The following is a 20,063-nucleotide window of genomic DNA, read 5'->3' on the forward strand; positions in this document are numbered from 1 at the left end:
TATGATCTACCAGTACAACCAGGTCCTTCTCAACAAGGGACTCTCCAAGATTTACTCCCCAAGGACATATGTTGCCTTTGGATTGTTAGCCCCCAGGTGCATAACCTTACATTTATCCACATTGAACCTCATTTACGAAGTGGATAACCAAACACTCCAAGTTCAAGTCACCCTGCAGCCTAGAAGCATCATCCATAGACTGTATTACACTTCACAGCTTGGAGTCATCTGCCAAAATACACAGTGCTATTAATTCCTACATATGCTATATCATTAATAAATATATTAAATAATGCTGGGCCAAGCACAGAACCTTGGATTACACCACTTATAACTGGTGTCCTTTCTGAGTAGGAATCATGGACCACAACTCTCTGAATACGATCCTTCAGCCAGTTTTCAATGCAATTGCAAATAATTCCGACCAAACTAGACCTTATTTTACCCATCAGGCGTCTATTTCACAGTGTTGAATGCCTTGGCAAAGTCCAAGAACACAATATCCGCAGCAGCTCCTTCATCCAGGCATCTACTCACCTCTTCATAGAAGCAGATAACGTTAGTCTAACAACTTCTATTCTTGGTAAACCCATGCTGGCTGTCACTTATTATACTATTTGATGTCACACACTCCAGTATATAGTCTTTTACTAACCCTTCCAATATTTTCCCCACAATGGAAGTTAAGCTTACAGGCTGGTAAAGTTTTAGAGCCTTTTTTATATATTGGCACATTTGTCTTGCGCCAGTAACTTGGCACCACACCAGACATTATGGAGTCCTTGAAGATTTTAGACAGTGGTACAACAATAACAGAACTGAGTTCTTTAACAACTCTGGGGTGTAACCCATCTGGTCCAGGAGCCCTTGCACACATTGATTTAATTGAGCTTAGATTGGATGAGTGAAGGCTTGTTTTCTCAAGGTGGTGTGCAATCTACTGGAAAGCTGCAAAACAATTCTAAATGCAATGTAATTGAATAGTAGTAGTTACAACTTTGATGGTGTTTACGGGGGTTTAGGGTGCAGTAAGACCAAATTTATATAGTTTTTATTATGTTTTAATATCTTTTCCTTTATCACCATATTCTGGTGGTGGTTTTCCACGATATTATGCAATATGGTGGAGCTTTGGTAAATGGCAGATGAATTGTGCTTCTAGGTACTACAGGCAGTCCCCTACTTAAGGACACCAGACTTACAGACAACCCATAGTTACAGACAGACCCCTCTGATCTCTGGTGAAGCTTTCTGAATGCTTTACTTTATTCCATACGACCCCCCCCCCCCCATTAGGTCCAGTGGATTAAAACCAAAGTCCACCTTCTATCCTCTCCACCATAGAGGTAGTAACATAGAAACCTTTATTTCATTGGTGGAAAAAGAATTTAGATCCATCAACTCCAATACTAAGCAATCTCATAACCTAACAGCTGAAGAAAGGAGTGCCCTGAAGAGCCTTATGACCAATCAATCACTATATGCAGTGCTGACAAAGGCGGAGGCATCGTCATCCAAGACCGTTCCATCTACATTGCGGAAGCCCTTAAAATGCTTTCGGACACGGATTATTATGAAGTAATCAACTCCAACCCCATAAACCAAGACGCCCTCGAACTAAAAAACATCCTCAATGAGGCATATAACAACAAAGTAATAACAAAAAACAAAAGCGATTACATTTGGATCGACAACCCCAGCACCCCTGTATTCTATCACCTACCCAAGGTACACAAAGACCCCATTAAAACACCCCCCCCCCCCCCCCGGAAGGCCTATCATCTCAGGCATCTCCTCGATCTCCTGCAATCTGTCACACTACGTGAACATTAACCTCCAGAGATATGTGGTTGTCTTAGACATATCTAAAAGACTCAACCAGTGTTATTTTAACGCTAAAAAAACAACAACTGGAAACCCACATATCAATGGGTCACACTTGATGTTTCAGCGCTATACTCAAACATTCCCCATGATAAAGGTATCAAAACAAGTGACCTATGTCTTAGTCGCGATCCAACCATGCCAAATTAGCAGAAACTTTTTATTCTTGACGCCATTAAATTTATCCTCGCGCATAATGTCTTTACTTTTCAAAACAATATCTATAGACCGACCCGCGGAACAGCTATGGGGACCAGGTTTGCCCCTAGTTTCGCAAACCTTTATATGGGCGAATTCGAGAACAATTTAATCCAAAACAACCCCAAATGGGAGGGACATATTGTCCTCTACCGAAGATACATCGATGATCTTCTACTGATCTGGGATGGTCCAATAGAAAGTATTCAATCCTTTGTTAATACCATCAACACCAACTCTGCACTAGAACGTTCTAAAAAACAATCCGAATGCCTCCTCCCCTCCAAAAACAAACAACCAATAGACTCTTACAAAAACGACTTCAAGATCAATTTTATTACTACTTACAACAGCGAACATAAATTCATCGAAAACATACTGGAGAAACATTGGCCAGTGCTATTAAACGATCCGTATTTATCCAGAAGCTTAGCAAAAAAACCCAGTATAATTTATAGAAGAGCCAAAACACTTAAGAACCATCTGGCCCCCACAAAATTGCGCAACATCACATCCAGAACTAACCAAAGAAGCTCCATTCTCCCTGAACTCACTGGTAGCTTCAAATGTGGCCAAGCCGGATGTAAGTGCTGCTCAAATATTACCAACAAAGCAAGAACCTTTAAGAGTAATACCACAAATGAGATCTTTAACATCAAGAGCATTATGAACTGCTCTTCAATGTACATCAAATACCTCTTGGAATGTTCATGTGGCCTTCAATATGTTGGCCGCACCGTGCAACAACTCAAGTCCCCTATGAATAGCCATAGAAGCAATACCACCAACTGCTATGTCAAACATAGTGTCTCAAGACACGGTCTTACACACACCATCAGAAAGACTTCACCTCGTATGCAATAACACCCATTGAACAGATTCCTGATGGACATGACCGCTTCAAAAAACTATGCCAAAGGGAGACCTTCTGGATCTTTAAAGGACACCTGTCATCAGGTCTCTGCAACTAGTCCTGTCACTACTACCTGTTGGAGCAGCTCACAAGGATCCATCCCAGCCTTTATCTAGTCATTTCATACATTAATTATTGTAAAATCAACATTTCATTATGTAAATGAGGCTGGTCACATGGTCAGAGGCAGTGATGTCACCCCTGTTCCCCCTCCCCTCTCCTCCCCCTGCTCATGTCTGTGTGTAATGTATAGTAAAGCATTGCTAGTGTCACACAGACATCAGCTGCACAAGTACCTGACATGTTCTACTATAACATGGCTGCATCCTGGAGCTGTTGTATCTCTCCTACATACACACACATGCTGCAGGGGGCGTGGCCACCAGCAAGCACATGTAGCAGCCATCACAGCGTTACACAGGCAGTCAGTCAAGCTCTGGGGGTGTGTCTGTGCCTCCCACTCATGAATAAACTGGACAGCTTGAATATGCTAATGACTCATTGGACATTTCACAGGTCATTTGCATTCAGCTTTAGGACCTCATTGCTTAGGTTTACAGGCATGTAGAGGGACAATGAAGGGATAGAGACAATGCTTTCTAATGGTAGTTTATTAAAATCTATTTAGATTAGAGGGGTTATTTTGCATGACGGGTTCTCTTTAAGATCAATTGCCTCACTCCATATGGCCTTAATGAATCCCTAAAACCACTTCCACTAAAACAGGGGAGTAATCAGATATACTGCGGGGTAGATACCTCGCCTCCTGAATATAATTGTGCATATATAGACATATTATTGCCATGTCTATTCTCGACAGCGTTGCATAGGAACTTGAGCATGAGAATTGCTGGGCCTCTCGATTACGACTTCGTACCAACCTATTTTCTCCTGTATTCTGGCTAATACAGTCGGCTCATCTGTGCCGTTCTGCTGTTTTGAGTTAAATCTATCCGCGCTAGAAAGCAATACCATATTAAAGTCTCCTCTAAGTAGTATAGGTAGCTGTGGAAGAGTGTTCACATAGGACATTATACGTTTCAACACCTCACAGTTAAACGGAAGCGGGATGCAAAACGCCACCAATATCTGAGGGGTTCTGTATATAGTGCACTGCAGACAAACCTGCCGTCTACATCAATCAAGGAGGAGTGACATTCAAATAGTATGGTCCTAGGTATTAGTATACTTACTCTCCCCTAGCATGTGTAGAAAATAGAGTGAAAACTGTGCTACTGACACTTTTTTGTGGACCTGTGTGGACTCATTAATTAAATGCCTTTCACTTACAGTCTATTCTGTGTTTATTGCTGTAGAGTGGTAAAGACTGCTAATCTCTTACTAGCATCGCCAAGCCCAGAATATTACATTGTATTTATTAGCCGTTATTCCAGGCTATATTTGTATGTATTTCGGTACATACAAACCCACTAATTGTCGATTTCTAGGAGCTAGTTCCCCCCAGCCCCTACCCCAACAGATAACTCTTAAAACAAATTACCCGAAAGACGTACTCTTAAGGTCAGGAAATGGGAGCAAGGTTAGTATTCTAGTATTCTCTTAGTAGACTCGGTGATCTAATACTCAACCACTTCTCTAAGTTACAGTAGAAGTCTTGACCCTCCGCTTCTCCAGTATCCCCACCACTCAGATTGTTTCTATGCAGTCTGTTCTCCAGATCATCTGTCTTAGAAATAAGTAAGGATACATTCTGTGTCTTCAGCTCCTTATGCATTGGGATTAGCTCATGCTCCACCTCACTCATTCTATCTTCTACTGCTTGCACACGATCATTGGTTTTCTGCATCTCGTGCCTAATAGGTCACCAATATGTGAGTTCATAATTAGCATTGCTGTGCCGCAGTGCGCTACTGCCCTGAACACATCTTTAAGTGTTGGTTATTCTGGTACCTGTAAAGAGGCTGCTATTTCCGCAAAAGTCGTAGGGACCCTTCTTTTGACGCTGTGGCAGCAGCTCCTCTCTCTGATTCAGCATATCGCCTTCCAATTCCTCTGTGGGAGATCTTGGTGCCATAACTTTCTTTGGTTTGCTTCCTGATTTATTCACCCCCTCCCAGGCAAATTTCTCCAGCCTTGCAGCCACTTCTTGAAACCGTGTCACAAAGGCCTTTCCTCCCTGTTTAGCTGGAGTACTTAGGGCACTTTCGTTCCCCGAGACCATGAGTGTGTCATATTTGTGACCCCAGAATTATAACTCAGTACACCGTTCACAGCCAGCAAAGTTACAATCAAAACAAATAAATCACTGTTCAGTTTTAATATATGGATGCTGATAGCAGGTACCTTAAAATTCAAATCTCTCTAGGCAGAATTCTCTGAGGCGTCTATATGTAGATCGTGACCGCTAAATGTGTACCGAGGTTAGGCCTTTATAGCTAAAGGAGTTAACCCTTCGTGCCTTGGTCTCTGCAGTATAGCCCAGACAGCCCTTAAATTGGTGCCACTATATCAGTTACATTACTCACAGCTCCTTAGCACATGAAAGGGTGTCACGGGTGCCCCCGCAGATCCGTGTCATGGATCGCGGGCACACCCGTGTCCCTTTCTGTGGAGCCCCAGCTCCTAACTTGCCTCCGCATGCTCCTGCTCCCGTCCGGCCTGGCGCACCTCTTATTGGCTTTCTTTGATCCGGGTTTCCTTAAAGCCCGGCTTTTCCTAGGATTTCCTGCCAGATCTTTGCGTTATTGCCATTGAGAAAGCTTCCCTGCGTTCCTTGCTGTATTCTCGTTCCTGTTTTTCCTGTGCACAGGTATCTCTGTGTGTGCGCACGTGTGTTTGTGTGTGTACACATGTATTTCTGTGTATGTGCGCATCTAGGGAGAGCAAGCAGGCAGCAGAGAGGTGTGCTTATCCGTGCCGGACTCTGTCGCGCCGGCTATGTGAGAGGTCGGGGTCCTCTACAGCCTGCAGGTGCCATACTATGATAGCCCAGGCTGTAGCTGCAGCAGCTGCCTTGTGGCATGCTTACATGCAGGCTGACTAAAGACTTCCCTCGGGATTCTGCTCTCCCCTTCTGTCTGTAGGGGACAAAAAGGAGCCATAGAGACACCTTGGTGGATCAGTTTGCCCCCCTCACTTTATAGGCTGCAGCCCTGCCCCCCAAGTATATAGCCTGCAGCCACTGCACCCCCAGTATACAGTGTACTCTCCTTGCGACGCACCCCTGGTAGGTCCTCTATACAACCATGCATCGGCTGAGTGTCCCCGCGCTGTCCATCACAGGCATCTGGACAACAGCCGCTCGCTGGCATTCTAATATGTGCGCCGCCATCGGCACACACTATGTCAGCGAGCGGCTGCCGTCACAGTGCCTGTGACGGACCACGTTGGGACTCGGAGCCGATGCTGAAGCATCAATTTATAGAAGAGGACCTGCCGGGGGTGGGCGTCAGAAGGTGAGTACACTTTTTTTTTTTTTTTTTTTTTTTTTTTTTTCCCTGCTTCGGTATAAACCGAGCTAGGGTTTTTCAGCACATTTTTTTTTGTGTTGAAAAACTAGTCTTATATTCGATTATATATGGTATGTCAATCTCAACTATATGATCAGTTAATGTATTCTAATCTGATATATAAGTAAAATATAATTTTACCCACCTCAGAAATCCCCCCACCTTCCACCTTTTCTTTGCTGGCCGAGAGAATGAGAGAGAGAAAAAATATGTCTATATTCTTAATCCCTCATATTCTCAAAGATTATACCAAATTTCCTTATTTGGAGGCTCTTTTGCACCCCACTTCCGTACTATGCATACGACCGCAATGTTCATTAGTTTGATAAGTTTACCAAAATTTTTAAATAGGCTGTTATTCTCAATAAGACCAAAAATAGCAGTAAGTATTGACAGTTTAATGTGTACCTGCAAAATATCACTAACACATTCAAAAACAGTCAAAGATAATAATTGCCAAATCATATGTAACAGATCTGCCTCCGAGGAGTCACATCTTTTACAGTTGGAATTGTCTTTTAATTTCAATAAATACCAAAAGAGACTACCCAATACTAGGTGAAAGCTCCTATTACCAATCAAAATATTAATAGCAATATAAGTATTCATAATTGATAAATTATACACATTACCATTAACTTCAATGAAATAATTATACAGACCTTATTAACACAAACTATGGCCATCAAAAAATACCAAGTTAAAAACATACAATAAAATCCACAAGAACAGAGATGTGGCGATGGTCTACAGTATTCAGATACATAACAAGCGTTTCGCAATGTACACGTTTACAATAATCAGAGTAACCAATTTTGGCAGTAAACAAGCACATTACCCACCCGGGTGTTGCATAATACCAAAATTCCAAAAAATAGTACAGGACCACCACCGTCACTTCCTCCAGGGGGTGTGCTGTGGTAGTGCCCATTGTATATGCCTGATGTGGCAGATCAGATGATCTACACAGGCCTGTAGGAGGATTTTTTTTTTTGGAATTTTGGCATCATGCTACACCTGGGTGGTTAATGTGATTGTTTACTGCCAAAATTGGTTACTCTGATTATTGTAAACTTGTGCATTGTAAAATGCATGTTATGCATCTGAATACTGGAGACCATCGCCACATCTCAGTAATTGTGGATTTTATTGTATGCTTTTAACTTGGCCATATTTTGTTTTAATAAAGTTTGTATAATTTCTTTGAAGTTAGTGGTAATGTGTATGATTTATTGATTATGAATACTTAGGTCCTATATGCTTATATTGGTATTAATAATGTATTTTAATTTCATTTTGAATAAATCTAAAGGAGTATAATAAATTCTATGAATAAAGTTGAAGTGCATTATTCCATGGTTGCAATCTTGGTGCTTTTATTGATTAATTTCCATTTATCCCCCTCTATCATACCAATATCCCTTTCCAATTTCCCTCTAGAATTGTGATAAATGCCTTCCGTGAAACTATTGATCAAATAAATTTTAGAAATAATTTTTTTTTTTTTTTTTTGAGTATCAAAAAGACGAAATTGTGCTCATATAACTTAAAGGGGTATTCTCACCTGGGCATTCACATTCAGTTTCACTAATCTTCCATTTATAAACATTTCTTCAATTGGATGTTATTAAAAAAAAATGTTCCTGTGTGAAGATAATTTCTCAAAAATGTAGTCATTCTGTCCCTTGGAAACGAGATGGCTTCATCGGTTACGACCACGTCACACTCTGGCAGCGGGGGCCAGACATGAGCTATTGAGTCTTTTCTGACCTCCTGGATTCAGCAATCATTAGCACAGGACGGCTGTGGGTCATGTAGTAAATCCCGGACATTTCATATACAAAAACAATTTGTTTCTTTGTGCAATCCCTCCAGCAGACGTGGCCGTATGCGAGGAAGCTATCTCGTTTCTAAGGGACAAAATGACTACATTTATGAGAAATTATCTTCACACAGGAACATTTTTTTTAATAACATCTAATTGAAGAAATGTTTATAAATGGAAGATTAGTGAAACTGAATGTGAATGCCCAGACGAGAATACCCCTTTAAGCCTTATTTTGTGTCTCCTTTTAATGCATGAACAATTTGAAAGTACCATATTTTTCGGACTATAAGGCACACAAAAAATCCTTTGATTTTCTCAGAAATCAAAGGTGCGTCTTATAGTCCAGTGTGCCATATATACGAACTGTACTTGCAGACCACAGCTGCCTTGAACTGTGCACAGGTCTGCCACCTGCTGGTCATTTATCCTTACAATCAGGTGTACCTTTATATATGAACCTAGACGTTTTAGCAGGCATTTATTGATGGTGCGCCTTATAATCGGAAAAATACATTTAATCCATATAACCTCTGTAACTGTGAAAAAGTTCTCTTCATTGACCATCTGTGCAATATATTTACCACCAAGATTTTTCCAGTATCTTAGATCTGGAATAAGTGAAAGATCTTCCAAATTCCAGTTAGACCATAAAGGAGTGTCCCCCAGAAACCCATGAATACCTTACATTTTTTTCATGTCCACCTTAAACAGAGCACTACAAATATTTGAATTTCCAAGCGGATCTCTTATATAATGAACTTTCGAGAAATTCAACATTGGTCTCTACCCTTCGTGGACAATACCAGTTTGAGTAAAGCAAAAACAGAGTCACATCATCTGCATATAATGAAATCTTATCTTCGATTCCCCCCACAGCCCCCATCTTGAATGGCAGCTTTGCTTCTAATTTTAGTAGCTCATGGTTCAATGTAGATATTGAATAGGAATGGAGACAAGGGGGATCCCTGTCTAGTACCTTGTGAAATTCTAGCGGTAGGATTACCATACATGCATTTAATATATTTAATAAACCCGGGCCAGAAACCAAAACGGACCATCTCTTCCCATAGGAAGCCCCACTCCACCCTGTCACCTGTCAAACGCTTTAACTGCGTCCAATGACAGGATGGAGCAGAACGCCCTTCTAGGTCAGTAGCCGAGTACATTCTATGAATACAATCCTCCGTATTTTTTTCTTCTCGGGAATAAAACCATTTTGGTCCTTATGAATACCATTACTGATTATCTTTCAGAGTGATAAAAGCTTTGCTAGGATCTTAATATCAGTGTTTAAACCCTTAAAGGGGTATCCCCATCTGGGCATTCACATTTAATTAAATTCATTTGTCATATGTAAACATTTTTTTCAATTGGATGTTGTTAAAAAAAATGTTCCTGTGTGAAGATAATTTCTAATAAATGTAGTCATGTTGTCCCTTAGAAACAAGATAGCTTCCTCGGATATGACCACCCCACACTCTGGCAGCAGTGGCCAGATATGCGCTATTGAGTCCTGCCTGACCACCTGGATTTAGCAATCATTACAACAGGACGGCTGTGGGACCTGCAGTAACTCCTCAGAGATTTAATATTCAGAAACTTTTTGTTTCCTTGTGCAATCACACCAGCATAGGTGGCCGTATCCAGGGACACAGTCTTGTTTCTAAGGGACCATATGAGTACATTTATGAGGAATCATCTTCACAGAGGAACATTTTTTTTAATAACATCCGATTGAAGAAATGTTTAAATATGGCAGATTGATCAAACTGAATGTGAATGTCCAAATGAGAATACCCCTTTAATGACCGCCCTATTGGGATTCTACGGCGGTCATTAAGGGTAGTTCTTCTGACACAACGCCTTTCTACGGCGGCGCGTCAGAAGAAGATTTCGGGACATCAGGTTTAGCTGGTGCTGGTGTCGGGCTGTAAAATCACAGCCCAGAGCCGGCACTAACAGCCGGGATTGGAAAAACTCTTATGCCGGGTGTTTAACCAATTACACGCCGCAGTCAAGCATCACCGCGGCGTGTAAGTGTCCCCACTTACCGGGGGATCTGATCCCTCCTGCCGCAGCCCCGGGGTCCAGCGAGTGCCCCGTGGCCGTCGGCTTCTGTCCCCGCTGGGTTCTGCCTCCTGGCAATACAAGCGATCAGATAAATGTATGTTCAAGCCAAGAAATTGAAAATGTAAAAAAAAAATAAAAAATTAAGTCATTTTATAATATGATTAAATAAGTCCCATAATCTCCCTAGTTACACATAAAATGCAAATAAAGTATATAAAGCACACAAAGGTACATATTTGGTATCACCACGTCCGTATTAATCTGTACAATAAATAAAAAAACAAAAATCTTCCGGTAATATCCAATTTTTTTATTAAACACCATCTCAAAAAAATGTTTCTAAAAAGTGATCAAAAAAAGTTATGTTCCCTAATATGATACAACCGAAAAGAACAACTCTTTTCACAAAAAATAAGCCCTCAACCAGATCTGACAACAGAAAAATACAGAAGTTATGGCTCTGAAAAGTTGTCGATAGCAAACAAAATGTGATTTCCTCCAGCATTGGTTTTGCTCAGTAAAATTAAGGAAAGCTAAGAAAACCAATATAAATGAGGTATCGCCGCAAACGTAGTGAACCAGAGAATAAAGATAAATTATTTTTACGTTACGGTGAGTGGGGGAAAATGATGCTAAAGATCCAAAATAAAATGTGTTGAGGGGTGAAGTTTCTACAGTGGGGTAATTTATGAGGTTTTACTATTATTTAGGCCATTCAAAGTCACTTGGAAGCTGAGTTGTCCCTCAGAATTTGAGTTTTGGGGATTTTCATGAAAATGAGAAAAATCGTACCTAAAGTTCTGCGCCTCATAACATCCTAGAAAAATTACAGGATGCATACAATATTATCTCAACATAAAGCAGACATTCTGTAAATGTTAATTATCAAGCTTTTTGGGTACTTTTATTTCCTGTCTACAAAGTAGATCATTATAAACTTGGAAAATGAAGAATTTTATCTTATCACTTAAATTTTACAACTAACATGAAGTACAATGTGTCACAAGAAAACATTCTCAAAATCACCTAGATATGTTAGTGTTCCGAAGTTATAACCAATTATCTTGACATGGGGCAGATTTAAAAAATCCGGTCTGGTCGTTAAGCTGAAAACTAGTGTCGGTGATAAGGGGTTAATCAAGATATTGGACGATAAGAACTAAACTCTAGAGGATGTTTATCTTCAGAATCAAGACAATACTTGCCATGGCCATTGACCATCCCTCTATCAATCGTAACTCTAAATACCTTAATTAACTTGGGCAGCAAAAATTTGGTGATACTGCTTATAAAAGCTAAACGGAAGTGTTTCCGGTCCTGACGTGGAAAATTTCCTACACATATTGAGAGCAGATTTGACCACCTCCAGAGTAATATCAGACTCTGATTCATATTGTCCTCTATCAATTTAGGAAAAGTGATGGGATCTAAATCGTTAAACACCTCTCGGGTTGAGATATTAGTATTGGTTTGATGTAATGAGGAATATTAATGCCTTAAAGCAGTGGTGACGAACCTATGGCACGGGTGCCAGAGGTGGCACTCAGAGCCCTCTCTACGGCCACCGCACCTTCACCCCAGCGCAGAGTTCGCCAAACAGGACTCAAGGCCTCTTGTACTTCCAGGCAGCCCAGGATGCTGGAAGGATGCCACAATGATAATTTGAACTTCTCCTTTTTACTGTATTGGTGTCCTCTGGTGTCTATACGATTTAAACCTGTGACAAAGCAGAGTGTTATTAGTTACTGCCTAAATTGTTGCATTGTCACTTTGCAAATAATACGTGGGTTTTGGTTGTAGTTTGGGCATCAGTTTGCCATCACTGCCTTAAAGTGTGCAAAATTTGAGCTGGTTCACTGATCACACTACCACCTTGACTTTTAATAACCACAATAAGGTTAGAGTTTTTGGTGGACCATATATGGATATACCATTTTTGCTAACAATTTCCCTCCTATAAAATAATTTTGACGTTGAAAAGAAATTTTATGTTAAGCTTTTTGAGACGAAAAGTCTTCTAGCTCCATCTTTGACTTGGTTAATCTATCCCTATTCTCTGTGCATGGTGATAAGAATTCACCTTCTGCTTTGCGTACCATATCAAATAGATTACGTTCATGATTTGCAAATTGTGCTCTTGCTATCTTGATGTTTTGTGTATAAACCCCTAAAGAAAACCTTGAGGGGATCCCAAACTAACAAAATATCTGACCCCACAATATTGCGATCTCGGAACCTCTGAACTTCCATCTCCATATCTATCTTGGAATGCAGTAGTGCAATCCAGTAGAGATTCAATCTAAACAATTTATGGCCACCACCTTTGGACTGTAAAGTGCTCAAAATAGGAGCATGGTCTGAGATTGCAATATTTTCGTAGGCCATTTTCTGAATTAAATTTAAGGACAAAAAATTTCCCAGACTTAACTCTATTTGTGACAGAGAATTATATGAACGGGACATGCATGAATAAGCACGTCGGTTTCCATACAGCTTTCGCCCATGTATCAAACCAGCCCATTTCCTCACTCAATATAGACAGTCTACTTCTTTTAATACTTTTTCAATAATTAAAACCGTGTACGAAAAAGAAAATAGTTTCGCCATCTTGTGACGCTAATAACTTTAGTGTACGGAGCTGGGGAGGTGTGACTTTTTGCTTAATGAGCCGTTGTTTTCATTGCTACCATTTTGAGGACTGCGTAACCTTTTGATAACTTTTTATTACTCTTTTAGGTGATGTAAAATGGTGGAAAAGTGGCGTTTCAGTGTGTATAGGACTGTTGGAATCCAAGCTCAGACAGTCCTGTGTAAATTGATTCTAAACTAAACCGTCAGTTTTCTGGTTAAATTGCCGTACGTGCACTTTGCGATAAGTAATTAGGTTTTGGGTTGCAGTTTGGGCACTCGGTCTCTAAAAGGTTCGCCATCACTGCTCTAGAGTAATCCATAATAAAATTAAAATCGCCCCTAATCATGAGTGGTGAATTGTTATAATTCTCAATTAAATTGATTAGACTATAAAGGGTTTCCAGTGCCGGGATGCTAGCGGCATTTTAACACCATACATGTAGAAACACAAATCTTCCCTCTTTATCAAACAAGTATCAAGTAACTTCAAAAACAATATCCTTATGTATTCACACGGAAACTCCCCTAGGATAGACACTGCCAAAAGAATGATATTTCAGTTTGACCCCCTTAAAGCATATGGAAACCTTTTAATCCGTTCAATATCATCGAGCCTTTCGCTGGACTTTTTAAGGTATATAGTCCCTGTCTTGTGAATTTAACAATTTCACTATAATGGGCCTAGGGAACGAGCTAGGAGAGGGTTTACTCAAGGGCATTTTATGGGCTCTTTCAACCCCAAATGTAGAGGGAAAAGAGTGAACAGAGTGAACTAAATCAGGATTCTCCTCTCCTTCTGGGCATCCAATAATTCTAATATTAAAACTCTTAGAGCGGTCCTCTAATTCAGTTATTCAGGTACTAGTAGCCGGTACCCCAGTGTAACATCCGTGATCGGAGTGGGCTCCAATCGCGGGTGGGTAACCCGTTAACTGCCGCGTTCAGCGCTACCGCGGCATCTGACATACCTCTGGGGGGTCTTTCCCCCACGATCACCCCCCCCCCCCCCCAGCGCCAATCGCTGCTATGGAAGTGCTGGGGTCCGATCTGGTCCCCAGCACTGCCTGCAAGAACTGCCGGTAAGATGGCATCAGTGACATCATCTTACTGGCACACTGCCAGTCTATGCAAGTGCATAGGCTGACACTGCTAATACCCTGCAATACATCAGTATTGCAGAATATTACCATGAACAAGCAATCAGATGATTGCTTGTTCATGTCCCATGGTGGAAAAAGTGAAAAAGTAAAAAAAAAGTTATTCAATAAAAAATTAAAGTAATAAATCACTAATATTGCCCATAAGCCCCAAAACATATAAAGAGACATATAACGCTCATAACAGAAACCCCACACATATAGTATCACTGCGTCCGTAACAACCTACAGAATAAAAGTAAATCATTATTGAACCCGTACGATGAACGCCGTTAAAAAAAAAAAATGTTGAAAACCCACCAAAAATTATCACTTTTACCTATTCAATCTTACAAAAAATGCAATAAAAAGTGATCAAAAAAACATATGTACTCCAGAATGATACTGGTGCAAAGTACAACATGTCCCACAAAAAAACAAGCCATCAACCAACTCCATAGCCAAAAAAGTAAAAATGTTATGCCACTTGGAAGACGGCTATGCAAAAATGATAGATTATTCCCCACATTATGGTTTTATTTGACAAATTTAGTTAAATGTAAGAAAATATATTCAAGTCTGGTATCCCCGTAATCGTATCGACCCATAGAATAAAGATAACATGATTGTTAGGCTAAACGGTGAACAAAAAATCAAAAATCCAGTACAGAATTGATGCTTTTCTACTCCTGCCCTCAAAAACGAGTTCCTAAATTTTCAACAATAGGTGATACCAACCCCAAAATGGCAACACTGGAAAAAGCATCTCATCCCTCAAAAAAACAAATGCCATCACATGGCCCCAATATCGAAAAAGCTAAGATTTTATATCCTACAAAAGGGGCCAATGAGGAAACTAAAATCCTGGCAGATGCAGAGCGCTCCTTCCCTTCTGCGACCCGCTGTGCACCCATAAAACCAGTAACGTCCACATGTGGGGGGATATCTGTACTTGGGAGAAATTGCAGAACAAATTGTATGGTGGGTTTTCTATTTTTATCTTTTGAAAATGTGTCAATTTTAGGGCTAAATGAAGGTATAATCGGCACAATTTGAAATTCTAAATTTCACCTCCATTTTGATTCAATTACTATGAAGGGGTTTACGATCTTCCTAAAAGCTGTTTCTGATAGTTTGAGGGAGGCAAATTTGAAAATGGGTTGATTATATAGGGGGTTTTGATGCTGAACATGTAAAATTTTATTCAAAACAGTATTTATCCGCAAAAGAATAAATTCTGAAAGTACGGAAAATCGCTGTTCGATTTGTAAGCCGCGCAACATCAAAATATATTATCCAGACATTTCAAAAATAATGAAAATGAAAAGTAGACATATGGAAAATGTTATTCAGCAACTTATTTAGGTGGTAAATCTATCTGCCTGAAAATTCGATGTTTTCGAATTTCAAAAATGGCAAAATTTTCAAAAAATTCATTATTTTTATTTTTTTTGGAAAATGCAAAACTTATCAGCCAACATTTACCACCAAAATGAAGTACAACATGTGGGGAAAAAACTATCTCTGAATCGCTTTGATAAGGAAGTGTTCAAAAGTTATAACCATATAAAGCGACGCAAGTCAGAATCCAAAAAATGGGGCTGAGCCTTAAGCTGTAAAATGGCTGCGTCCTTTGTTCACTCCAATTCCTCTTAATCCTCAAAGATTGACCCACTTGTATTGCATCCCTCATATGTTTAGTGTGAAAGCTGGAATAAATCAAAAGGCTATTTGTAGCCGTATCATTCCCAAAAAGGGCGGTGCAAACCTTACCGTCACAAATCCAAATCGAGATACGTAAATCCAAAAAGTCCACAGATTTGTTCCATATAGTTGGTGTAAGTTTGATCTGCCACAGATTTTTATTCTATAATTCATCAACGGGACCCTCCCAAAATATATACACTCACCGGCCACTTTATTAGGTACACCATGTTAGCAACGGGTTGGACCCCCTTTTGCCTTCAGAACTGCCTCAATTCTTCGGGGCATAGATTCAACAAGGTGCTGGAAGCATTCCTCAGAGATTTTGCGCCATATTGACATGATGGCATCACACAGTTGCCGCAGATTTGTCGGCTGCACCTCCATGATGCGAATTTCCCGTTCCACCACATCCCAAAGATGCTCTATTGGATTGAGATCTGGTGACTGTGGAGGCCATTTGAGTACAGTGAACTCATTGTCATGTTCAAGAAACCAGTCTGAGATGATTCCAGCTTTATGACATTGGCGCATTATCCTGCTGAAAGTAGCCATCAGATGTTGGGTACATTGTGGTCATAAAGGGATGGACGTGGTCAGCAACAATACTCAGGTAGGCTGTGGCGTTGCAACGATGCTCAATTGGTACCAAGAGGCCCAAAGAGGGCCAAGAAAATATTCCCCACACCATGACACCACCACCACCAGCTTGAACCGTTTATACAAGGCAGGATGGATCCATGCTTTCATGTTGTTGACGTCAAATTCTGACCCTACCATCCGAATGTGGCAGCAGAAATCGAGACTCATCAGACCAGGCAACGTTTTTCCAATCTTTTACTGTCCAATTTCGATGAGCTTGTGCAAATTGTAGCCTCAGTTTCCTGTTCTTAGCTGAAAGGAGTGGCACCCGGTGTGGTCTTCTGCTGCTGTAGCCCATCTGCCTCAAAGTTCGACGTACTGTGCGTTCAGAGATGCTGTTCTGCCTACCTTGGTTGTAACAGGTGGCGATTTGAGTCACTGTTGCCTTTCTATCAGCTTGAACCAGTCTGCCCATTCTCCTCTGGCATCAACAAGGCATTTCCGCCCACAGAACTGCCGCTCACTGGATGTTTTTTCTTTTTCGGACCATTCTCTGTAAACCCTAGAGATGGTTGTGCGTGAAAATCCCAGTAGATCAGCAGTTTCTGAAATACTCAGACCAGCCCTTCTGGCACCAACAACCATGCCACGTTCAAAGGCACTCAAATCACCTTTCTTCCCCATACTGATGCTCGGTACATGCCTAAATGCACTGAGTTGCCGCCATGTGATTGGCTGATTAGAAATTAAGTGTTAACGAGCAGTTGGACAGGTGTACCTAATAAAGTGGCCGGTGAGTGTATATGTATTGTCTATGAAAAGATTTTTTATTGAATTGTTGGGATTTGTCCTGAGACTTTTTTGTGTTTGATATAGTTTTCTATTGTCAGATTTCGGGCACAGCATTGGGTGCACACCGTGGGTGTGCACACACCAATCTATTTTTAGGTTAGTGGGAGTGGGCCAGTGTTTACCAGTCATCCAGATGTAAGGAACATGTTGTAGCTTGGTATCGTTTCACAGATATTTAATTTTTTTGATATATATTAATGCTATGTTATGCTTTCGTGAGCATCTGCACTATGTGAATAGTTATCTAACTATCCCATGAATGCTGTGACAATGCATGACATCAAAGTAAGTTATCCAGACGTTTCAAAATGTATGAAAATGTGAAGCAGACATATGGGAAATGTTATTTGGCAACTAATTGAGGTGGTAAAACTATCTGCCTGAAAATGAGAATTTCGATTTTGAAAATTGGCAATTTTTTTTAAAAAATTCATAATTTTTAAAAAAATAAATTAACATAAAGCTTCTCAGACGAAATATATCACTTAAAGTCTAACCTGTAACTAAAGACAATCTTTAAATTGCTTTGATAAGTAAAAGTGTTCAAAAGGTTTAACTACATAAAGCGATGCATGTCAGAATTCAAAAAATGGGGCTGAGCCTATAAACTGGCTACATCCTGAAGCAGTTAAACTTTCTTTCATGGGCAAACCACTTAAACCATCGTTCGGCAAAACTCTTAAACAAATTGAGAATTTATTTTATGTTGGCTTCCAGGATTTTGATAGCTCAGGTACTCAACTACCCTGTTTCAATTTTCAACATTTGGTTGAGGAGGATCTTAATAAATGATTAGTTTATTTCCCAAGCCTATGGATAGGTTTTATTAAATTTGGGAACCTTGCAGAGGAAGCCTCTCTCATCCCAATGATTTGAGTTAATGTTTATTAAACTTCTAATTTTAATTAGCAGCACTCTTATACATCATGGCAACTAGTTTTTATACAATGTATATATGTAATTATGCAAATATACCATGAATGTTCTTTAATCTACATGTTTTCTGCTTCTATAGGTTTGTTTTGGCAGTTGGAAGTGCTGTCTTTGATGCCATGTTTAATGGTGGCATGGCTACAACATCAACAGAAATTGAATTGCCAGATGTTGAACCTGCTGCTTTTCTTGCTTTACTTAAGTAAGTTAAATTTAACTGGACTTTATTCATAAATTTATTAACAAGCTGTGAAATCTTAACCCGCTTACCGCCAGGCATTTCTGAAAATGTTGTTGCGTTATTGGAAAGAACAATATTTATAATTTTGATGTGCATAAATAAAACCTAAATTACAACATAAAGAATTATACTGTACCCCAACAAACTTTATATTTTTTTAAATCCGATATTTGCACCATTTTCTAAATTGTTTATAGACATATGCATCTTCATGCAATATTGATTTAAAGTGTAAAATACAGAACAAGAGAAATTTATAGACAATGACGACTCTGTTTCTTTTCTCTCTAATGAAGAGTTGGCAGGTTGCCCATTATTTGCTACAGGGGACACTGAGCATTTGTTAAAAATGGTCAGGGCTACTATGAACATTGAAAATAAGATAGAACAAAAAAGTGTACAGCACGTTATGTTTTGAGGGTCTAGCAGAGAAAAGAAAATGAGATTTTCCCATACATGATACTTTTTCTACACCTATTTTCAAGGAGTGGATAAACCCGCATAAGAGGTCCTACATTCCAAGGTCTGTGAAACAGAAATATCTGTTTGGTTCAGATTCTACTGCTTCTTGACCTGAGTGAAGTTGCCCCCCCCCCCCACCTTGTTCAAATCAAAGAAAATTGGTGTCAAACGTTTGTGCTACGTTTGTGCTGGTTTGTGCAGCAGAAATTTTTGTTTGTGCCGCCATTGTTATCGAGATTTTAATGAAAGTTTCCAGAGGTCATCAGAGGTCAACCAGCCCCCCCACATTGCCCAAATCAAACAAAACTGGTGCCGAACAATTCTGCTACGTTTGTGCTGCTTTTGTTTTGAATATATGAACAAAAAATTAAAGTTCAAAAGTTCAAGCAGCCCCCCCACATAACCGAATCATACAAAACTGGTGTCAAACGTTAGTGCTCCGTTTGTGCTGGTTTGTGCAGCAAAAATTATTGTTTGTGCCGCTATTATTTTTAAAGGAAACCTTACCACTTGTAGTGGCAGGTTTCCGATGGAAATACCGGGCACCAGCTCAGGGTGAGCTGGTGCCGGAGCTTATTTTAGTTAGTGTTTTGAACCGCGGTATCGCGGTTTAAAACACTTTTTAAACGTTATAGCCGGCGCAGGCAGGTACGCGCTCGGCGCTTACCATGCGCGCGGCTCTCATTCACTTCCTATGTAGCTGCGTGCACGGTAAGCGCCGAGCGCGTACCTGCCTGCGCCGGCTATAAAGTTTAAAAAGTGTTTTAAACCGCGATACCGCGGTTTAAAACACTAACTAAAATAAGCTCTGGCACCAGCTCACCCTGAGCTGGTGCCCGGTATTGCCATCGGAAACCTGCCACTACAAGTGGTAGGTTTCCTTTAAGGTATGTTCAGGTATTTGAGGTGTTTAGGATGAACTGGTAAAAAACAAACCTAGTGACACTTCCCTGGTTTGATCACCAGGGGGAGCTAGCAAACACATTGTACTTTGGAAGAAATGAACTCTGATGACCTCTGCAAAAAAGTGTGAATATATTAAAAATGATAGCGGCACAAACGAAAATTTTTGCTGCACAAACGTAGCACTAACGTTTGACACCAGTTTTGTTTGATTCGGTTAATGTGGGGGGGCTGCTTGAACTTTTGAACTTTAATT

The 20,063-nt window shown here is 40.2% G+C and overlaps 1 protein-coding gene across 2 annotated transcripts in view; it reads left to right on the forward strand.

Annotated features, from left to right (window-relative positions):
* LOC140066437 (BTB/POZ domain-containing protein 2-like) overlaps window positions 1-20,063 on the forward strand; it is a 300,718-nt gene that overhangs the window by 15,309 nt on the left and 265,346 nt on the right. For both annotated transcript variants that reach the window (XM_072113839.1, XM_072113838.1), the window contains exon 2: window positions 18,284-18,403. In XM_072113839.1, the coding sequence (XP_071969940.1) occupies window positions 18,284-18,403 (120 nt within the window). The remainder of the gene's footprint in view (window positions 1-18,283; window positions 18,404-20,063) is intronic.

The sequence above is a fragment of the Engystomops pustulosus genome, chromosome 1 (assembly GCF_040894005.1).
Source record: "Engystomops pustulosus chromosome 1, aEngPut4.maternal, whole genome shotgun sequence".
Lineage (NCBI taxonomy): Eukaryota > Metazoa > Chordata > Amphibia > Anura > Leptodactylidae > Engystomops > Engystomops pustulosus.